We start from the raw sequence: 17,900 nt of genomic DNA, 5'->3' as shown, positions 1-17,900 counted from the left end.
ACAAAAACTGCAGTGACAAATCAAAACGCCTTCACATTGGCCATTCACACGTACGCATGACTTTGACTCAGGATTCCAACATATTTTACATAAAGTGTAGAAAAACAACTCAAAACAAAACACATAGAGTGGAAGCAGAGTTGGTAGCATAAGTAACAGACAGAGTGGTAGCAGTAATAGCAGTAGATTGTTGCAGCAGCGGCGGCGGCAGTAGCAAAACGTAGCAGTAGTGGTAGCAGTTGTAGTTGTGTTAGCAGCACCAGTAGTAATAGTAGTAAAATTATCAGAGTATAGAGGTGTGTCAGGCAAGGATAGAGGTGTGTCAGACAGGCGATAGAGGTGTGTCAGACAGGCGATAGAGGTGTGTCAGACAGGGGATAGAGGTGTGTCAGACAGGCGATAGAGGTGTCTCAGACAGGGGTAGAGGTGTGTCAGACAGGGGATAGAGGTGTGTCAGACAGGGGTAGAGGTGTGTCAGACAGGGGATAGAGGTGTGTCAGAGAGGGGATAGAGGTGTGTCAGAGAAGGGATAGAGGTGTGTCAGACAGGGGATAGAGCTATGTCAGGCAGGGGATAGAGGTGTGTCAGAGAGGGGATAGAGGTGTGTCAGGCAAGGATAGAGGTGTGTCAGACAGGGGATAGAGGTGTGTCAGAGAGGGGATAGAGGTGTCTCAGACAGGGATAGAGGTGTGTCAGAGAGGGGATAGAGCTATGTCAGGCAGGGGATAGAGTGGATAGACGTGTGTCAGACAGGAGATAGAGGTGTGTCAGAGAGGGGATAGGTGTCTCAGACAGGGATAGGGGTGTGTCAGACAGGGGATAGGAATGTGTCAGACAGGGGATAGAGGTGTGTCAGGCACGGGATAGAGTGGATACAGGTGTGTTAGACAGGGATAGAGATGTGTCAAAAAGGGGATAAAGATGTGTCAGACAGGGGATAGAAGTGTGTCAGACAGGGATAGAATAGATAGAGGTGTGTCAGACAGGGGATAGAGGTGTGTCAGGCAGGGGATAGTGGATATAGGTGTGTCAGACAGGAATAAAGATGTGTCAGACAGGGGATAGAACTGTGTCAGACAGGGACAGAGTAGATAGAGGTGTGTCAGACAGGGGATAGAGGTGTGTCAGACAGGGATAAAGATGTCAGACAGGGGTAGAGGTGTGTCAGACAGGGGATAGAGGTGTGTCAGACAGGGATAGAGGTGTGTCATGGGATAGAGGTGTGTCAGACAGGGGATAGAAGTCTCTCAGACAGTGACAGATGTGTGTCAGAGAGGGGATAGACGTGTGTCAGGCAGGGGATAGAGTGGATAGATGTGTGTCAGACAGGGATATAAGTGTGTCAGACAGGGGATAGAGGTGTGTCAGAGAAGGGATAGAGGTGTGTCATAGAGGGGATAGAGTGGATAGAGTGTCAGACAAGGGATAGAGGAGTGTCAGACAGGGATAGGAATGTGTCAGACAGGGGATTGAGGTGTGTCAGGCAGGGGATAGCGGTGTGTCAGGCAGGGATAGGAATATGTCAGGCAGGGGATAGAGGTGTGTCAGGCAGGGATAGGAATATGTTAGGCAGGGGATAGCGGTGTGTCAGACAGGGATAGGGATGTGTCATACAGGGGATAGATGTGTGTCAGACAGTGATAGGAATATGTCAGACAGGGGATAGAGGTGTGTCAGGCTGGGGATAGAGGTGAGTCAGGTAGGGGATTGAGTGGATAGAGGTTTGTCAGGTAGGGATAGAGATGTGTCAGACAGGGGATAATAATGTGTCAGGCAGGGGATAGAGGTGTGTCAGACAGGGATAGAGATGAGGTGTGTCAGACAGGGATAGAGTATATAGGGATGTCATACAGGGGATAGAGGTGTGTCATACAGGGGGTGGAGGTGTGTCAGACAGGGGATAGAGGTGTCAGACAGGGGATAGAGGTGTCTCAGGCAGGGGATAGAGGTGTGTCAGACAGGGGATACAGGTGTGTCAGACAGGGATAGAGATGAGGTGTGTCAGACAGGGGATAGAGGTGTGTCAGACAGGGGATAGTGGTGTGTCAGACAGGGATAGAGATGAGGTGTGTCAGACAGGGATAGAGTATATAGGGATGTCATACAGGGGATAGAGGTGTGTCAGACAGGGGATAGAGGTGTGTCAGACAGGGATAGAGATGAGGTGTGTCAAACAGGGATAAAGATGCGTCAGATAGGGATAGAGATGTGTCAGTCAGGCGATAGAGGTGTGTCAAACAGGGATAGAGATGTGTCAGATAGGGGATAGAGGTGTGTCAGACAGGGATAGAGATGAGGTGTGTCAGACAGAGAGAAAGATGTGTCAGAAAGTGGATAGAGATGTGTCAGTCAGATGATAGAGTGTGTCAGACAGATAGAGATGAGGTGTGTCAGACAGGGATAAAGATATGTGAGATATGGATAGAGGTGTGTCAGTCAGGGGACAGAGATGTGTCAGAAATGGATAGAGGTTTGTCAGACAGGGAACGCAGTGTGTCACACAGGGGATAAAGGTGTGTCATGCAGGGGATAGAGTGGATAGAGGTGTGTCAGACAGGGTATAGAGGTGTGTCAGACAGGGATAGAGATGTGTAACACAGGGGATAAAGGTGTGTCAGGGGATAGAGGGGTGTCAGTAGATAGAGGTGTATCGGGGGGGTGGGGGTGGGTAGAGGGGTGTCAGTAGATAGAGGTGTATCAGGGGGGATAGAGGGGTGTCAGTAGATAGAGGTGTATCAGGGGGGATAGAGGGGTGTCAGTAGATAGAGGTGTATCAGGGGGGATATATGTTTGTCAGACAGGGGATAGAGGTTTGTCATGGGATAGAGGTGTGTCAGGGGATAGAGGTGTGTCAGACAGGGTATAGAGGTGTGTCAGACAGGGGATAGAGATGTGTCAAACAGGGTATAGAGGTGTGTCAGACAGGGGATAGAGATGTGTCAGACAGGGGATAGAGATGTGTCAGACAGGGAATATAGGTGTATAAGACAGGAGATGGAGCGGTATCGGTAGCAGCAGGATCTTCCGACTATCTGTCTTTCTCCATGTCTGTCGGTCAGTTTACGGTTAATAACTCCACAATCCTATTTGTCTATGCATTTGCATCTGCCCATCTATCTATCTATCTACCTATCTGTTTATCTGTCTATCTATCTATCTCTCTATTCATTCGTCCATCTATCCATCAATCCACATATATGTGTCTGTTTGTATGAGTATGTGTTCGATATACATTTATGTAATGAACATTTGCACTCATATCTTTTTGTACTTTCGTTTCGTTTTCTTTGTTTCCGAATAGAAAAGAAAAATATTTCATGGGGTCGTTTATTTTCTTACCTTGCTGGTCAAGTCGTGATTTCAACAACTGAATTAATTTTTCTTCCCGCTCTCTCCCGGATCGTTGCCTAGCGATAGTCCACAAGTAAAGAACGGGGTTCAGAGCAGAGTTCACTGGCAACGCAAACACAATCATGGCTTCGCGAATGTTTTTAAAAACTGTTGCAGTGTTTGTATCCACCATCGTTATCAACCCAAACGACAACCAGAAAAGGGCGTCTGTCACAGCCACTTTCCGCATTAGGCGACATGATAAAAAATAGGATCTCTTCGCAGGATCAAATGCTATTCTGTACTTTGGTGTTCGCATGCAGAGGGTGAAATGACCAGCCATTATCATTAAACATGAAATAAAGTTCAGCGCAACCAAAAATGTGAACCATTTGAAAGCTTGGTTTGAGTCATAGCGTTGAAATAAAGCCAGACGACAAAGGCCGGATTGACCACTGAGTCCCCAATGAGCGAGTCCAGGAAGGAACGGAACTACAGACAACAAGATCCCAATAACCCACGAAAGTGTACAAGCCAAAGCAGTGGAAACTTTAGTGAATTTCAGGGAACTACCAGGGAAGCAAAGGAAGACGACATGCTCCAAAGTGATGAACCAGATGATCAACACTGATACTTCGCTGGACAGGAAAGAAAGGAATCCACATATTTTACAAGCTATACTGCTGATCCATGCTTCTTGCAGCTGGAGATAGTGTCCACGGAATAGCTGATCAGTGACAACAACCATGCTGGTTTGACTTCCCATACATATGTTAGCAAACTGTAAGTGTACAACAGATAGTATGAAAACATCTCCAAGCATTAGCTGACATGAAAATGAAACTATGAAGCAAGCTATGTTCCCTACAATGGCGACAACGCTCACCAACCAAAAGAAGATTCTGTACATCTCAAACGGTATGATTCTTTTACAGGAAGGAAGCACAGTGTCTGGTGAGTAGCAGTCTACACTAAATTGCTGCAAAGAAAATACATTCCGACAGCAAAATCTATAATCTGGAGAAAAGATGCGTTTGATGTTATCTAAGTTTGCAAACAAATCCAGTGGAAAGTTGTGAATAGGATTCTCTCTTAAATCCAATTCAATCAATTGTGGTGAAGTTTTAAAACCTGTTGGCCCAATTACTTTAACAACACAAAAGGATAAATTTAAAAAAATTATATTTGGCAAATATATTGACCACTCATTGTTAAATGTGTGGAGACCTGTTTCAGACATGTCCACTTTTTGCAATGCATAATGGATATTCTTTCCGTGTTTACTTGTTATGTGGTTGAGAGGGTTGTTTGCTAAATGCAGGACTCTTAAATTGGATAGCTCCAGAAAAACGTTCATATCAAGTGTTCTTATGTCATTACTTGAAAAATCAATTGTCTGTAAATTGACGAGCTTCGTAACTGAGATGTTCACTAAGGAACAACGAGAGAGGCTAAGATGAATGATGTTTAAATGTCCAACAAAGGTAGCCAGTGACATTCCCGATCCCTTGCCATCAACATAGCGAAGAGAGGGGAGAAGTTCATTGGTGAAAGGTTTACTACACATAACGGTGTAACCTTCACACAGACAGCCTTCAGAACAAGTCATGTCACACATCAGTTCATCATCCCGCTTTGGACACTGGCCCCAGCCATCACAGAGATGATCGCCATGCACACAAATTCTGGAAGCTCGACATCGGTAGAAACCAGCACAGGAAAATGTCTCACAGTTTTGTTCGTCTTCTCCATCAACGCAGTCAGAAAATCCATTGCACAAAGTGTAGACAGGGAGACAGAGCCATTCTTCCAGGCAACGATAATGGCTGTCCGGGCATGACTGGCCCTCTTCCATCACCTGTGCAGTGAAGTAGCCAGTCCCATCCAACTGGATGTGAAGCAGTCGGTGAGTCTCTACCTGCCTGCTGTCAGCATAAAAGGTGCTATCTTCTTTGCAATCGTCCTCATCAGAGTCGTCCAGACAGTCTGAGTATTCGTTGCAACACTGACTAGCCAGAACACACAGGCCATTGTCGCACTTGAAGCCTTCACATAGAGGCCGTTCACAGAATGACTCGTCACTGTTATCAGGGCAGTCCTGTCTAAAGTCACATACCAAACTGTAATGCAGTGTATGGATGTCATCATAATCGCATCTGAACGTGACGTGCATATAGACACCCTTTTCATCAGAAACCATCTTTGCATTCTGCTGATCAGACACATTCAGGCGTATCCAGAACTGTGAATCCGTTGCTTGTCCACAGTGACTGTGGAGATTACGAAGTAACAATACGTGTGTTGTATAGTCGTCCGGACAAACAAACAAAACTTGCCGAGTTACTGTGGAGATGAAATGAGCTGAGTGAAAATGAATCATTACAGCATACACTAAAAACCTAGCAGATGAACGCAAATTAATTTCACACAATGCTGTATCTATGCCAGTGGCTTCGTATATTTTGCTTTTGAATCTTAATTTCATTGACGATATCCGGGATACTGTTGGAATTCTGCTTGGCTGGTATGAATACTCAACTTTAAAGTGATTGATATTGTAGATGAAAGTGTTATCTAACCATCTACGCAATTTTCCGTTCATAAAAGGCACATTATTCCATCCTGATGTCAAAGCAAATATCACATCAAATTGATAGTAGTTGTTAAAAATCTGCAGGCTATCGGTTTGTTCTTTTCTTGTTTTTATTGAGGCTAGTCGTCCACCCAGACTCTGGCATTCATAAGATGCCCTTGTGAACGAATTTATTTTGTGATGTGTTCTTAACATGAAACACTTGCCACGTGAAGCCACCAACCCCTGACACTGAGGACTACTAAAGGAACAGTGCTCTGTTTCATCCTGTCCGTCTTCGCACTCCTGTTTCAGATTACAGTCCAGAAAATTGTGAAATTGAGAGTAATAATCCACAGAACAATTAAGCAGGCCATTGGACAGCCCTTGGGGTACAACATTCTGGAATAAAATAGCCACTGAAAATTTGATACCCGGATGAATCTGGCGACTGTAGATGAAATTAAAAGAAATGTATGATTCAGCGAAGACAAAGGCTGGCTTCGATCGCTCAGTCATTACACATGAAACAGTTTCTTGAGTCATATTTGATTTTCTGTACACTAGTTCTATCTGCTGTTTGCAGTTTATGAAGTGCCCAATGCAAAACGATTGCTGAAGACCGACCATAGCGACATATCCAGAAGCGATTTTCACCTTGTCACTAAATTTTATGTTCCCTCTATCTATATACGGAAGAACAACAAATCCAGAATAACCCAATGAAAATGTTTTTATAAGACTGTAGCTTTCTAACTGATCGATATGAATTTGAAGTAAAGGATTGTTTTTGTTACGTATGAACATGTTGTTTTGAAGGGATTCCATGAACACGTCTTTAAGAGAATGAATATTACATCTAATAATATCATCATACCAGTCACCAATCACAAAGGCGTGTACATTTGTCCCCCAAGGAATAGAACCACACCAATATGTCAGCCGTTGAATATGAACAAGTACATGTCTACCCCATTGCATCTCCACGTACAGTTTACAGAAGGACGTGGAATCATGGCACACCCCGTACACCACTCCCTGACGAGCTGGGAAGTCCGGCAAGTCCTCCGCACAGTTTGACACGTTCACGTGCACAATGGTATTGTGTGTAGCGTTCTGATCAGTGAGGTAGTCTACACCAGGACAGATGTCCCCGATCTTCAGAGGACGGGGATGGAAGCTGGTGTTGACATCGTTCATGTCCCTGTGATCTGTGATGACACCACCATGTACAGAAACAAGCGAATGCAACAGTCTGCTTACAACAAACACAAACTAGACAGGCTATTGCTTAGTTAACCCTTTGATTGCATGTTTAATGTTTCATTTACAGCTGATATTGTGAAGTGGATGTTCTAGCGGACGAAAAAAAAATGTCCAACAGGTTCAGCAGACGGTAAAGATTAAAAGTGAGAAACAACAATAATAACATAATAATGGAGTATCCCGTCGGACCGATGGACGAGTAGGCAGGCAGGCTTATCTGTCAGTGTGTGTCCTCATATTGGAGAAGAGGCCGATTCTGGATGCGCAGCACTTCCCACAGGTGTTGCAAGGGAAAACGTCTCCAGAAGTTGAGCCCTGCTTCCTTCGCTCACGCTTCTCCTTAATGGCCAGCGTTCTCTTGTTTTCAAACGCCTTTATGCCAATAGAGCACAGTATCCTCCATTGAGAGTGGTCAAGGGCATCAGTTTCCCAGGAAGTGATTTCTATGTCACAGGCTTTGAGGTTTGTCTTCAAGGTGTCCTTGAAGCGCTTGCAGGGTCTTCCAAGTTCGTGGTGGCCTTCCGTCAGCTGGCCATAAAAGAGCATCTTCGGGATCCTGCTGTCTGTCATGCGGACAACGTGTCCTGTCCAGCGTAGCTGGCACTGGATCAGCAGGCTTTCGATGCTAGGCAGGCCGCTCCTCTCTAGGACCTGGAGGTTGGAGACCCTGTCTTGCCACTTTATGCCGAGGATCCTTCGTAGGCATCTCTGGTGAAACTGCTTAAGTTGTTGAATGTGACGGCGATACGTCGTCCATGTTTCACAGCAGTACAACAAGGTGGTCAGCACAACAGCTCTGTAGGTTTTGATTTTGGTGCTGAGCCTGATGCCTTTGTTGTTCGACAGCCTGTTGTTGAGTCTGCCATAGGCGGAGGTGGCCTTGGCGATGCGCAGCGTGACTTCTGCATCAAGGGCTCCGTTGCTGCATAGGGTGCTGCCAAGGTAGCAAAACTTGTCGACTGACATGATCTCTGTGTCATCGATCTTGATTGCAGGTGGGGGGAGGCACTGGCGTGCTGTGAGCTAGCTGGTTGGTACATGGACTCAGTCTTTCTGATGCTGATGGTGAGTCCAATGCGCCTGCAGGAGGTTGAGAACCTGTCTATAATGAACACATGTCCTCATGGGTGTGTACCGCGAGCGCGCAGTCATCAGCGAAGAGGAACTCTCTCAACCGTGCCTCAAACACCTTGGACTTGGCGTGGAGTCGCCGCAAGTTGAAAAGTTTGCCATCTGTGCCAAACTGGATATAGATGCCCCGGTCACAGTCTTGGAAGGCGTCAATCAGCATGGCAGAGAAGAGAATGGAGAACAGTGTGGGTGCCAGGACGCAGCCCTGCTTCACTCCATTTACCTCAGGGAACGGATCCGACATGTTAGTATTTCCTGTACTCTCGCCTGCATGCCATCGTGGAATGACGCATTCAGCTGGATTGGGCTCTCTGGGCAGCTGAACTTTAGGAGGATATTCCACAGTTTCAGTTTCAGTAGCTCAAGGAGGCGTCACTGCGTTCGGACAAATTCATATACGCTACACCACATCTGCCAAGCAGATGCCTGACCAGCAGCGTAACCCAACGCGCTTAGTCAGGCCTTGAGGAAAAAAAGAAAAGAAAAAAAAAGGTGAATAAATAATAGATAAGCTTACACAAATAAATAAATAAATAATAACTATAATGTTGGTAGTAGTAGTAGTAGTAGTAGTAGTAGTAGTAATAATAATAATAATAATTAATAACAATAATTAATAAATAAATAAATAAATAAATAAATAAATAAATAAATAAGATAACAATGATGATAAATAAGCAAATAGATGTAAAACATGAAGATAAACAGAAACAAGAAACCCAGTAGGCACCAAAGCAAGCAGCAAGAAACGTCAAATGCAGCTTTCTTGTGCGACACTCCATACACTGATACACACAGCAGAACACAGCAGTGGTGCACACACAAAGCTGGGGACAGTGAAAGATGAGACTGTGAGCATCAAAACCTTCACACCAATGTTATGTTCACCCCTCAGCAGTGAGATAATTCATCATGAAATATTGCTCACTTATCTGTTCTCCAATGAAGAGTATAAACACAGTAACAGATGACAAGCTGGAAATGGAAATATATTCTACATTTGCCACCGCCAACATTCAGTACTTGAAAGGATCACAGCACAGAGGCAGAACAGAGATACATCCATTATCATACATGAAACAGGGTACATGATGATGACTACACACACACACATACACCAAAGGCTTCACTCTGCTACAAATGGAGAAAAAAAATAAACAAAAAACCAAAGTGCTAAAGAACAGCAGTATCACACACACACACACACACACACACACACACACACACACACACACACACACACACACACACACACACCAAAGGCTTCACTCTGCTATGAAGGGAGGTAATAGAGAAAAACAAAGTGCAACAGAACTGCAGTGTTACAGAGTCTACTTATTACCTACCTCTTGGTTTCTTCAGAAATAAATAGCTGAGAAAAATAAATTCATCAGTTCAAAAACTTTATTTATTTATTCATGCAAATCAGTCATAAAAAAGCCAGATTAAGATTGCAACTAAGTAAATCACAGAAAAAACAAACAAAAACAATTGATTCAGTTGCATCATTCAATGTTGAATAAAAGAAGTCCTATAAATCAAAAGACAAAACACAAAAATTGATTCACTTTCATTATTCACAGTTAGAAAAGATCCAATCATTCATAAAAACAAACAAAAAACAAACAAAAAAAACTGGTTCACTTGCATTATTTACAAAATTGATTCACTTGGATTATTGAAAATACAACAAAAAACATTCCTTTCAAAAATACAAAATAAAACTACTAACCACTCAAACCAATCTTTTTTTTTTGTTTGTTTAAATACACTTACGTACAATATTCACAAAGCATTATCAATTCATCCCTCACAAACTCTATATTTCATTTGAATTAAAATTTAACAGCAACCTATTCCACAGACCACGGCGATTCACTCTATCGAAGGCATTAGTCAGGTCTACAAAGACCATGTGGAGCTCCTTGTTCTGCTCGCGGCACTTCTCTTGCATCTGGCGTACGGCAAACACCATGTCACATGTTCCCCTGCCTGAGCGGAAGCCGCACTGTGCTTCAGGGATGACTGTTGGCGACATGGTCAACCAGTCTGTTTAATATGATGCGGGCGAAGATCTTGCCGGCGATGCAGAGGATAGACATTCCACGGTGGTTATCGCAGGATGTTTTGTCTCCCTTCCGTTTATAAATGTGGACAATTGAAGCAACCTTGAAATCCTGGGGGACCTCCCCTCTCTCCCAGATAGACTGGAACAGGGCAGTCAGCTTGTCTGTCAGCACCTCGCCTCCATACTTGTAGATGTCAGCCTGGATTCCATCCACTCCTGGTGCTTTTCCTGACTTTGTCAGCTTCAGGGCCTTCCAGATCTCGGCCTTGGTGGGAGGGACAGCTAGCGAGTCATTGACTGGTAGCTGTGGGAGGGCTGCAATTACCTCGTCAGATATGGACGAGTCCCTGTTAAGGATGGTGTTCAAGTGCTCTGCCCAGCGGACAAGGATGGCTTTCTTGTCTGTCAGGAGGGTGGTCTGGTCCAATGCTCGGACAGGGGTTGGTCATGTGACTCTCGGCCCATACACAGCTCGGAGACCATCATGGAAGGTCTTCATGTCGTGAGCATCAGCAGCGGACTGAAGCTCTTCGGAATTTCCCTCCCACCAGATGTTCTTCATCTCACGTAGCCTCTTCTGTATGAGTTGCCTGGTTTGCAAGAACTGGTCCTTCTTCCTCTGGCAGACTTTATCGGAAATGTGATCTTGATGCCGTATATGCATTGTGTCCAGGAGCTGGGAGTTCTCGTCAAACCAGTCTCTGTGGCTCCTCTGTACAAAGCTGCTTGGATTTGCTGCAGCAGCACGTCCTTTGTGACAGGGAGGCAGTAGATGCTCAGCTTCCTAGGGGGTTTCTGCCTGGCTGGTTGGAGCTTGCATGCAAGTCTGATGTTCATCTTGCTGTGCACCAGGTGATGGTCTGACCAACAAACTGCTCCTCTCATGCAGCATGTAATGGAAACATCACCTCTGTCCCTCTGCTGGACAATCACATAGTCCAGCATGTGCCATTGCTTACAGCGGGGGTGCATCCATGTGTTCTTCTACTTGTCTGCTTGTTGGAAGAGGTGTTGGTGATGGTCAGTCCAGGCTGTGCGCAGAGCGAGAGCAAAAGCAGTCCGTTGGAGTTGCATTGGCCAGTGCCGTGCAGTCCTAGGACTTTTGGCCACGAGAAGTCCACGCCGACGCGGGGATTGAAATCCCCAAGGATGATCAGCCTGTCCTTTCTGTCTATTGCTGAAATGGTGTGGCTGAGCTCCTTGTAGAAAGCTTCTTTGATGTCATCAGTGTTGGTCATCGTTGGGGCATAGCAGCTGATAACTGTGGAGAAGCGATCCTCGGACAGCTTCAGACGCAGGGTCATCAGCCTATCGTTTATCCCACGTGGAAGGCTGTCAAGCTGTCGTGCAAGTTTGGTTCATATGGCAAAGCCCACGCCTGAGGTTCTTGGGGTGCCATCTGGCTTCACAATGCGGTAGAAGGTGTAGCCCCCTCCAACTTCCTCCAGCTGGGTTTCATCGGCAAACCTGGTTTCGTCTCCTAGGAGGACTTCCAGCCAAGGATAAGAGCTCCCCCTGCCCTTTGGTCATCCTCTTCCGCCTTCACAGCCGTTGGGAAAGGTTTCCTCCTCCGCCTGGTCCGTTGTTGGGTGACTTCACATGCGGCAGGTAGTACTGGGTTACATGGTACCAATAGCAAGGGCTATGCCCCTGGCCTGACTATAACAATAACAGAAGCTCAAAAACAGCAGCAGCAGGAGGAGGAACAACAACAGAACAACAGCATGTACAAGCAATGGAGTAAAACATGATTACAAGAAACATGCTATACATGCTACACATGCTTCACATTTTCGTTGGATATGACTGCACAGTCCAGCTCCTAACTCCTGACAAGACAGCGACAGCACCGGTCCCAGTTCCTCACAACCAAGCCAAGCATCAGTCAACCAGCCACTGTGGCGAAGTGGTTCGCGTCGCGGACTGGCGGCTGGGACGACGTGGGTTCGATTCCCAACAGATGTGGGCTTTTTGGTCTGCGGCTGGCTCCTACCCAGAGCTGAATGTACAATGGAATTAAATGGGAAGACTGGGACCACACAGTTGAGTATCATCCACTTCCAGGATACGTCTTTGGGTGTATTGGTCTAATTTTACTGAGCAACGCTGCAAGTGTTTATATCTCTCGGGCCTGGTTATTGCTGGGTTATCATTATGAAAGGAGGTGTAGGGTACAGCTTTGTCACGTAGTCCCAATCCTAAACGGACCTCCGTAGCAGTATCGACATCTTCATCGTCATCCTCCCCCTTCTTCATTATCAATATACAAAAAAAGTCTGAAATTATCTGACCTTTCATGCCCTGCTCTCATGGTGTCCTCAGTTTCGATACCCCTCCACTTCCGTGCTAGGGGTGCGTCCTCTTATGGTCTTCACGTTCGGTAGATTCATGTAGGACTGTCGACTATGGGGTGTAGTGGTGGACTCCACTCTGGGAGGGAGTCGGGGACACTCAAGAAGTCTGGCTCCTCGACTGAAACATTATTGTCGGCAGTAGGGGACTTGGTAGGTCCTAAGTACGTTAAATCAGAACAGGCACTACTGAACACCACCGAAGTGACTCAGCTGCAGTGCAGGGTCACTTCTGGTGTGTGGCCTCCCAGAGACCAAGCATCTTTAGTTCTCTGTAAATCTGCCGACTCTGGGACTGCAACAGACGAACTGGGCGTGGCCTCGCAATGAGCGGCGTGCTCACTGAAATTGTGCAGATGATGTGACAGAAAAGAAAACAGCAACAGCACTTGTCCAGGCTGCTCACAACTAAGGCAAGAACAGCACCGTCCCCTGCTGACACAGTACCCCAAGTTGTAGGGCTGGGTGGCATTGGCCACACACCCTGCAGTGGCAGAGGCAGGAACCAGTAGGTAGGTAGGACAGGAATGGAGGCATGAAAGGTGGAAAAGAGACTAGGTGGAGAAGGATGGATCTGTGGACAACAGGGACACAGGAATGACGTTTTTCCTTTTCAGCACCTAGCATAACCCCTAAATTTCCCACACAAGGAACCAGAAATATCAGCACACAGCCACAACAACTGACCAGTATCTGCAATCCACTGAAGGCTTAAAATCAGCCGCCTGAAATAAGACAAAATTATTCTTGGCACAATACAAAACTCAAAAAAACAGTGTTTAATTGTACGTAAAGACATTCTCTGCACACAATAGACAGTGTGATACATATGTCATTCAAGGAACAATTCCGCAGCAAGAAACGATCACAAGTTATTTCAAAATATATACACATATTCCAAAATGCATATACCGACATACACTTAACACTGAGGCAGTCACCATTTCCTCTTACAGTAATTCACAAAAAGCGTACGTCTACCTTGTGAACAACAGATCAAGTGCCCTAACAATGCCCTAGTTTAGGATAAATACATGTCACCAACTTCACTTCAGGGGAAGAGTGTGAGTTAAAAACATCGATCACTGTCAAGAACAAACCCCTGTTAGCACAAATGTTGGCATACCCCAAGTTACTCAAGCCAGCGAATGGGTCCGTCCAATGGAATTTTCAACAGCGTCACTATTGAACTCTGCCTTCAACTTAGATAATTCGAACGTAAAACTAGTATTTTTTGCTTTGGCAATGTAAACAACACCACGGAACCAACCAGTGTGGCGGTGAACACTTACTAGTTAACTTCCTCGGTTGCAGTGGAGTTGAACATGCTTTAGATGAAACTTAGAAATGTTTCATTCAATCCCAGCAGGATAACAAATCTCAGTCCATAGTTTAAGACAATGCCCGACGCGTTCTCCTTTCCAGGAATCACTTGCACATTGAAAGAGTATGGCTGCAACAACAAAGCCCTCCTCATCAACCGACTGTCAGTCATCAACAGACTGGTAGTCAGTCTATGCCATGAAATGCTGACCATACAGGTAAGGTTCCAAATTTTCCACATCCCACACAACAGCTAAGAACTCACGTTTCACTGCTGCACAGTTCTGCTCTGGAGGTCAACCACTGACTAGCATAATGCACAGGTTAAAAAAAACAACAAAAAACTCTACCCCCTCATGTAGTGGAACTGCCCCATGCCCTTTGTTGGAAGTCCATTGGAAGTACGAAAGGGGTTTCACGATCAGGAAGGCGGATCACTGGTGTACTGCAAGGCTGTTCCTTCAAACTAGGGAACGCTTTCTCCCAACTGTCAGTTTGATGTACTGGTTGGGCTTACCTGTCTTTGCGAGATCAAAGGAACAGCCAAGGTTGGCAAATTGGGTATATATATAATCAAATTGAAAATCGACTTTCCGCAGTCCAAACGTCTTAAAGGTGTGTGTTGATCACTGTATGGTGCTGCAGTAGTGGCGGCACGGTGCGTAACTTGTTATTGATTACAGGGAGAAGAATCATACTACCAGTATTTCTTTTCTTTTCTTTTCTTTTCTTTTATCAGGGAAGGTATTGTTGAACAGGTCAATACTTAAAGTACCATGGTGTGATTATTAGCAACAATTTATCGTGGAGTGAAAATACAGCCGCACTAGTGGAAAAGGTTAACAGCCGATTGCACAGTCTAAGAATATTAAGATGTTTTGATATGTGCAACCAGATATTACAAATATTGTCTTCTTTTTTTTTTTACATTTCTCATTCACACAAAGGTATACAGATACAAATATAACTTTGTGTATTGGGAAGCTGCAACAGTATGTTGCTCTGAATATCAGTCATTCCACATAGAAAATAATATGGGTAGAACAATAAATATTCATTCAAACATTGATCCAAGTGATGATAAAATGCCCAGTTTACAACAAAAATAGTAATATAGGCAGAATGATGATATAGCCAGAATAATGGGTATGTATTCACACATTGTCTCTGTAATATCACAGTGCCAGGCTAACATCAAAACAATATAGTAAAAACAACAGATGTTCATTCGCAAATTATTTTTGTGTACTATTCTGGTGCTTTGTTTACATTAACAGACCAATAATTATTCATTCATATCTTGATTCCATATATGTGCTATAGAGCTAGTCTTGTACTATGCATACATATGGTGCTCATTTCTGCACAACTTTGTTATATTCCGTGCTTATTTTAAAAACGTACTTGTCAACTTCATATGCCTTGTTAAGACCTTTTATGAACATTTGTAGTCAACTTCATATGTCTTTTTAAGACCTTTTATGCAGTGTTGGTTCTACTTTATGGAGTCTACATTCGCATGTAACAAATTTGGCTATCAATGAAATATGTGAGAAACAGCTAGCAGTTTTTGCATGGTGTCCTATCCCAAAACCACCAACACATAGTTGAGATCAAGTCCATCACGAACTCGACACTTTTCATGGAGTATCTAACAAACAGATTATCTTTTCTACTTGATAACACTTCCATATTCATCAACATCGAAGTTGTCACAAGAACACGATAATCAGTTTGAATCTGGAACCGTTTTAAGTTCGTCTGTTGGATCTTTCTTGTATTCTAAAATATGTTCTTCCATTCGAGTTTATTTTAAAACAGTGTTCCCAATTTTACAATTGTTTGGTTGCGCTGGTTTTCCAATAAATATGTCATTAAAGAAATGTGTCCGCCATGGAGCTTTACCATACTACTGTAAGCTTTATCGTAGTTCACTCCATTCTGATTTTTGTTATTTAATGCAATATTCGTTTCTATTAATAAAATTAGTTTACAAAATCAAAGTATTCCATAACTGGAACTGGATCACTGATTTTATCTTGAAATTCATGAAATTAATACAAAAATCTTTCATTTTCTTTCAAACGGTGTATTACATAATAGGCCTTTTTTGTAACCCAGTCTTCGGAATACATGAAATTAATACAAAAATCTTTCATTTTCTTTCAAACGGTGTATTACATAATAGGCCTTTTTTTGTAACCCAGTCTTCGGAATACAAACTTTTGCCACAAGTTTTGAATTTGGTATTTAGAAAACAACAACAGTTCCATTAAAAAAAATTCCCGTTCTTCATTTTTTCAATGGTGTAAAAATATAGTAAGATAAATTAAAAAACAAAAACCCAGACTAATTGAATGACTGCGAAATACTTCTTTCTAAAAGGCAGGACGGCATCCAGTGGATGACCTGGACTTTGCGGACGACCTTGCCCTACTCTCACACAGCCAACAGCAGATGCAGGAGAAGACCAACACCCTTGCGGAATACTCAGCATGAATCGGACTGAATATACACAGCGGGAAGAGCAAAGTCCTCAGGGAAAACACAGTAAACACCGCCCCCATCACCCTTGATGGTGCAGTACTGGAGGATGTGGAGAGCTTCACCTACCTCGGCAGCATTGTCAACAAGCAGGGTGGTACAGATGCTGATGTCAAAGTGAGGATCGGCAAGGCAAGAGCAGCTTTCCGACAGCTGAAAAACATGGAGCTCCTCCAATTTTACCATCAACACCAAGACCAGGATCCTTAACACCACCGTGAAGCCAGTACTACTGTATGGGGCTGAGACCTAGAGAAACACTGCCACAACCATGAAGAAAATCCAGACGTTCATCAACACCTGTCTGAGAACAATACTACTACGTATCCGCTTGCCAAATACCATCAGTTGTCAAGACATATGGCAGCGAACCAACCAACAGCCCGTGGAAGACAACATCCTCCGAAGACACTGGAGGTGGATTGGCCACACCCTCAGAAAACCTGCATCCAGAATCCACAAGACAACTCCTCACCTGGTACCATCAGGGGGAAAAAGAGGCCGTCCAAGGAACAGCTGGTGCCGAGATCTGGAGACAGATATCAGGAGGATGGGCCATACCTCGGGACAGCTGGAGCGACTGGCCCAGGACCAGGGTGCCTGGAGAGCTCTCGTTAAGGGCATGTGTCCAAGACGGGACCACAGGCGTAGATAGATAGACTTCTTTCTAAAAAGTATGCATTATTCGTCCTCCAACTTTCAATGCTATCTGGCCATATTCCTGAAGCATTCCAGCTTAAGGAAATTCTTTGATATCATGTTTTCCATTTAGGACTAAACGACTGGTTGCAGCATTTTTTTCAACCATGTGAATTTCAAGGATTTTGTAAACAATGGAACATATGGAATATCCATACGTCCTTTTTGAATACTATGCACTGCTACTAATCTTAACTTTATTTACTTTTCCCCTACAAAATGAAAACATATTTTTTGTGCAACTTTTGAATACTGTCGTCCAGTAGGTTTTGAAGCATAATCCAAAAATATGTTAATTTGGACAATATAAATGACTTAAGAATAGCTACACTTCCTAATGGTGTAACCAATCTTTTCATCCACACATTGAATAGTTTTGTTTGTTGTTGTTTTTTCCCAATGAATTAATTACATTTAGTTCTGCCATGTTACGTAGGTCATTAGTGAACTGATGATTTTCAAACCAACGATTTTCAAATTCGGTAGAATCATTGTATTACAATTACCTTTATTTCTCAGCCATACATTGCATGGTTGTTCTTTTTCATAATTTGATTTTAACCCTGAAATTGCTTCAAATTTCCCAAGTACTTTGAAAAGTTATATGTGAGATTTC

General features: G+C 44.0%; 1 protein-coding gene across 1 annotated transcript; it reads left to right on the top strand.

Moving 5' to 3' along the window:
* The first annotated feature begins 16,856 nt into the window (after positions 1-16,856).
* On the top strand, positions 16,857-17,240 carry LOC143290536 (uncharacterized). Its single transcript, XM_076600063.1, has one exon. The coding sequence runs from the start codon at positions 16,857-16,859 to the stop codon at positions 17,238-17,240; it is 384 nt and encodes a 127-aa protein (XP_076456178.1).
* The last annotated feature ends 660 nt before the right edge of the window (positions 17,241-17,900 follow it).

The sequence above is a fragment of the Babylonia areolata genome, chromosome 1 (genome assembly GCF_041734735.1).
Source record: "Babylonia areolata isolate BAREFJ2019XMU chromosome 1, ASM4173473v1, whole genome shotgun sequence".
NCBI classification, from domain to species: domain Eukaryota; kingdom Metazoa; phylum Mollusca; class Gastropoda; order Neogastropoda; family Buccinidae; genus Babylonia; species Babylonia areolata.
The sequence above is the reverse complement of the archived record's forward strand: the minus strand, read 5'-3'. Positions and strand labels throughout refer to the sequence as shown.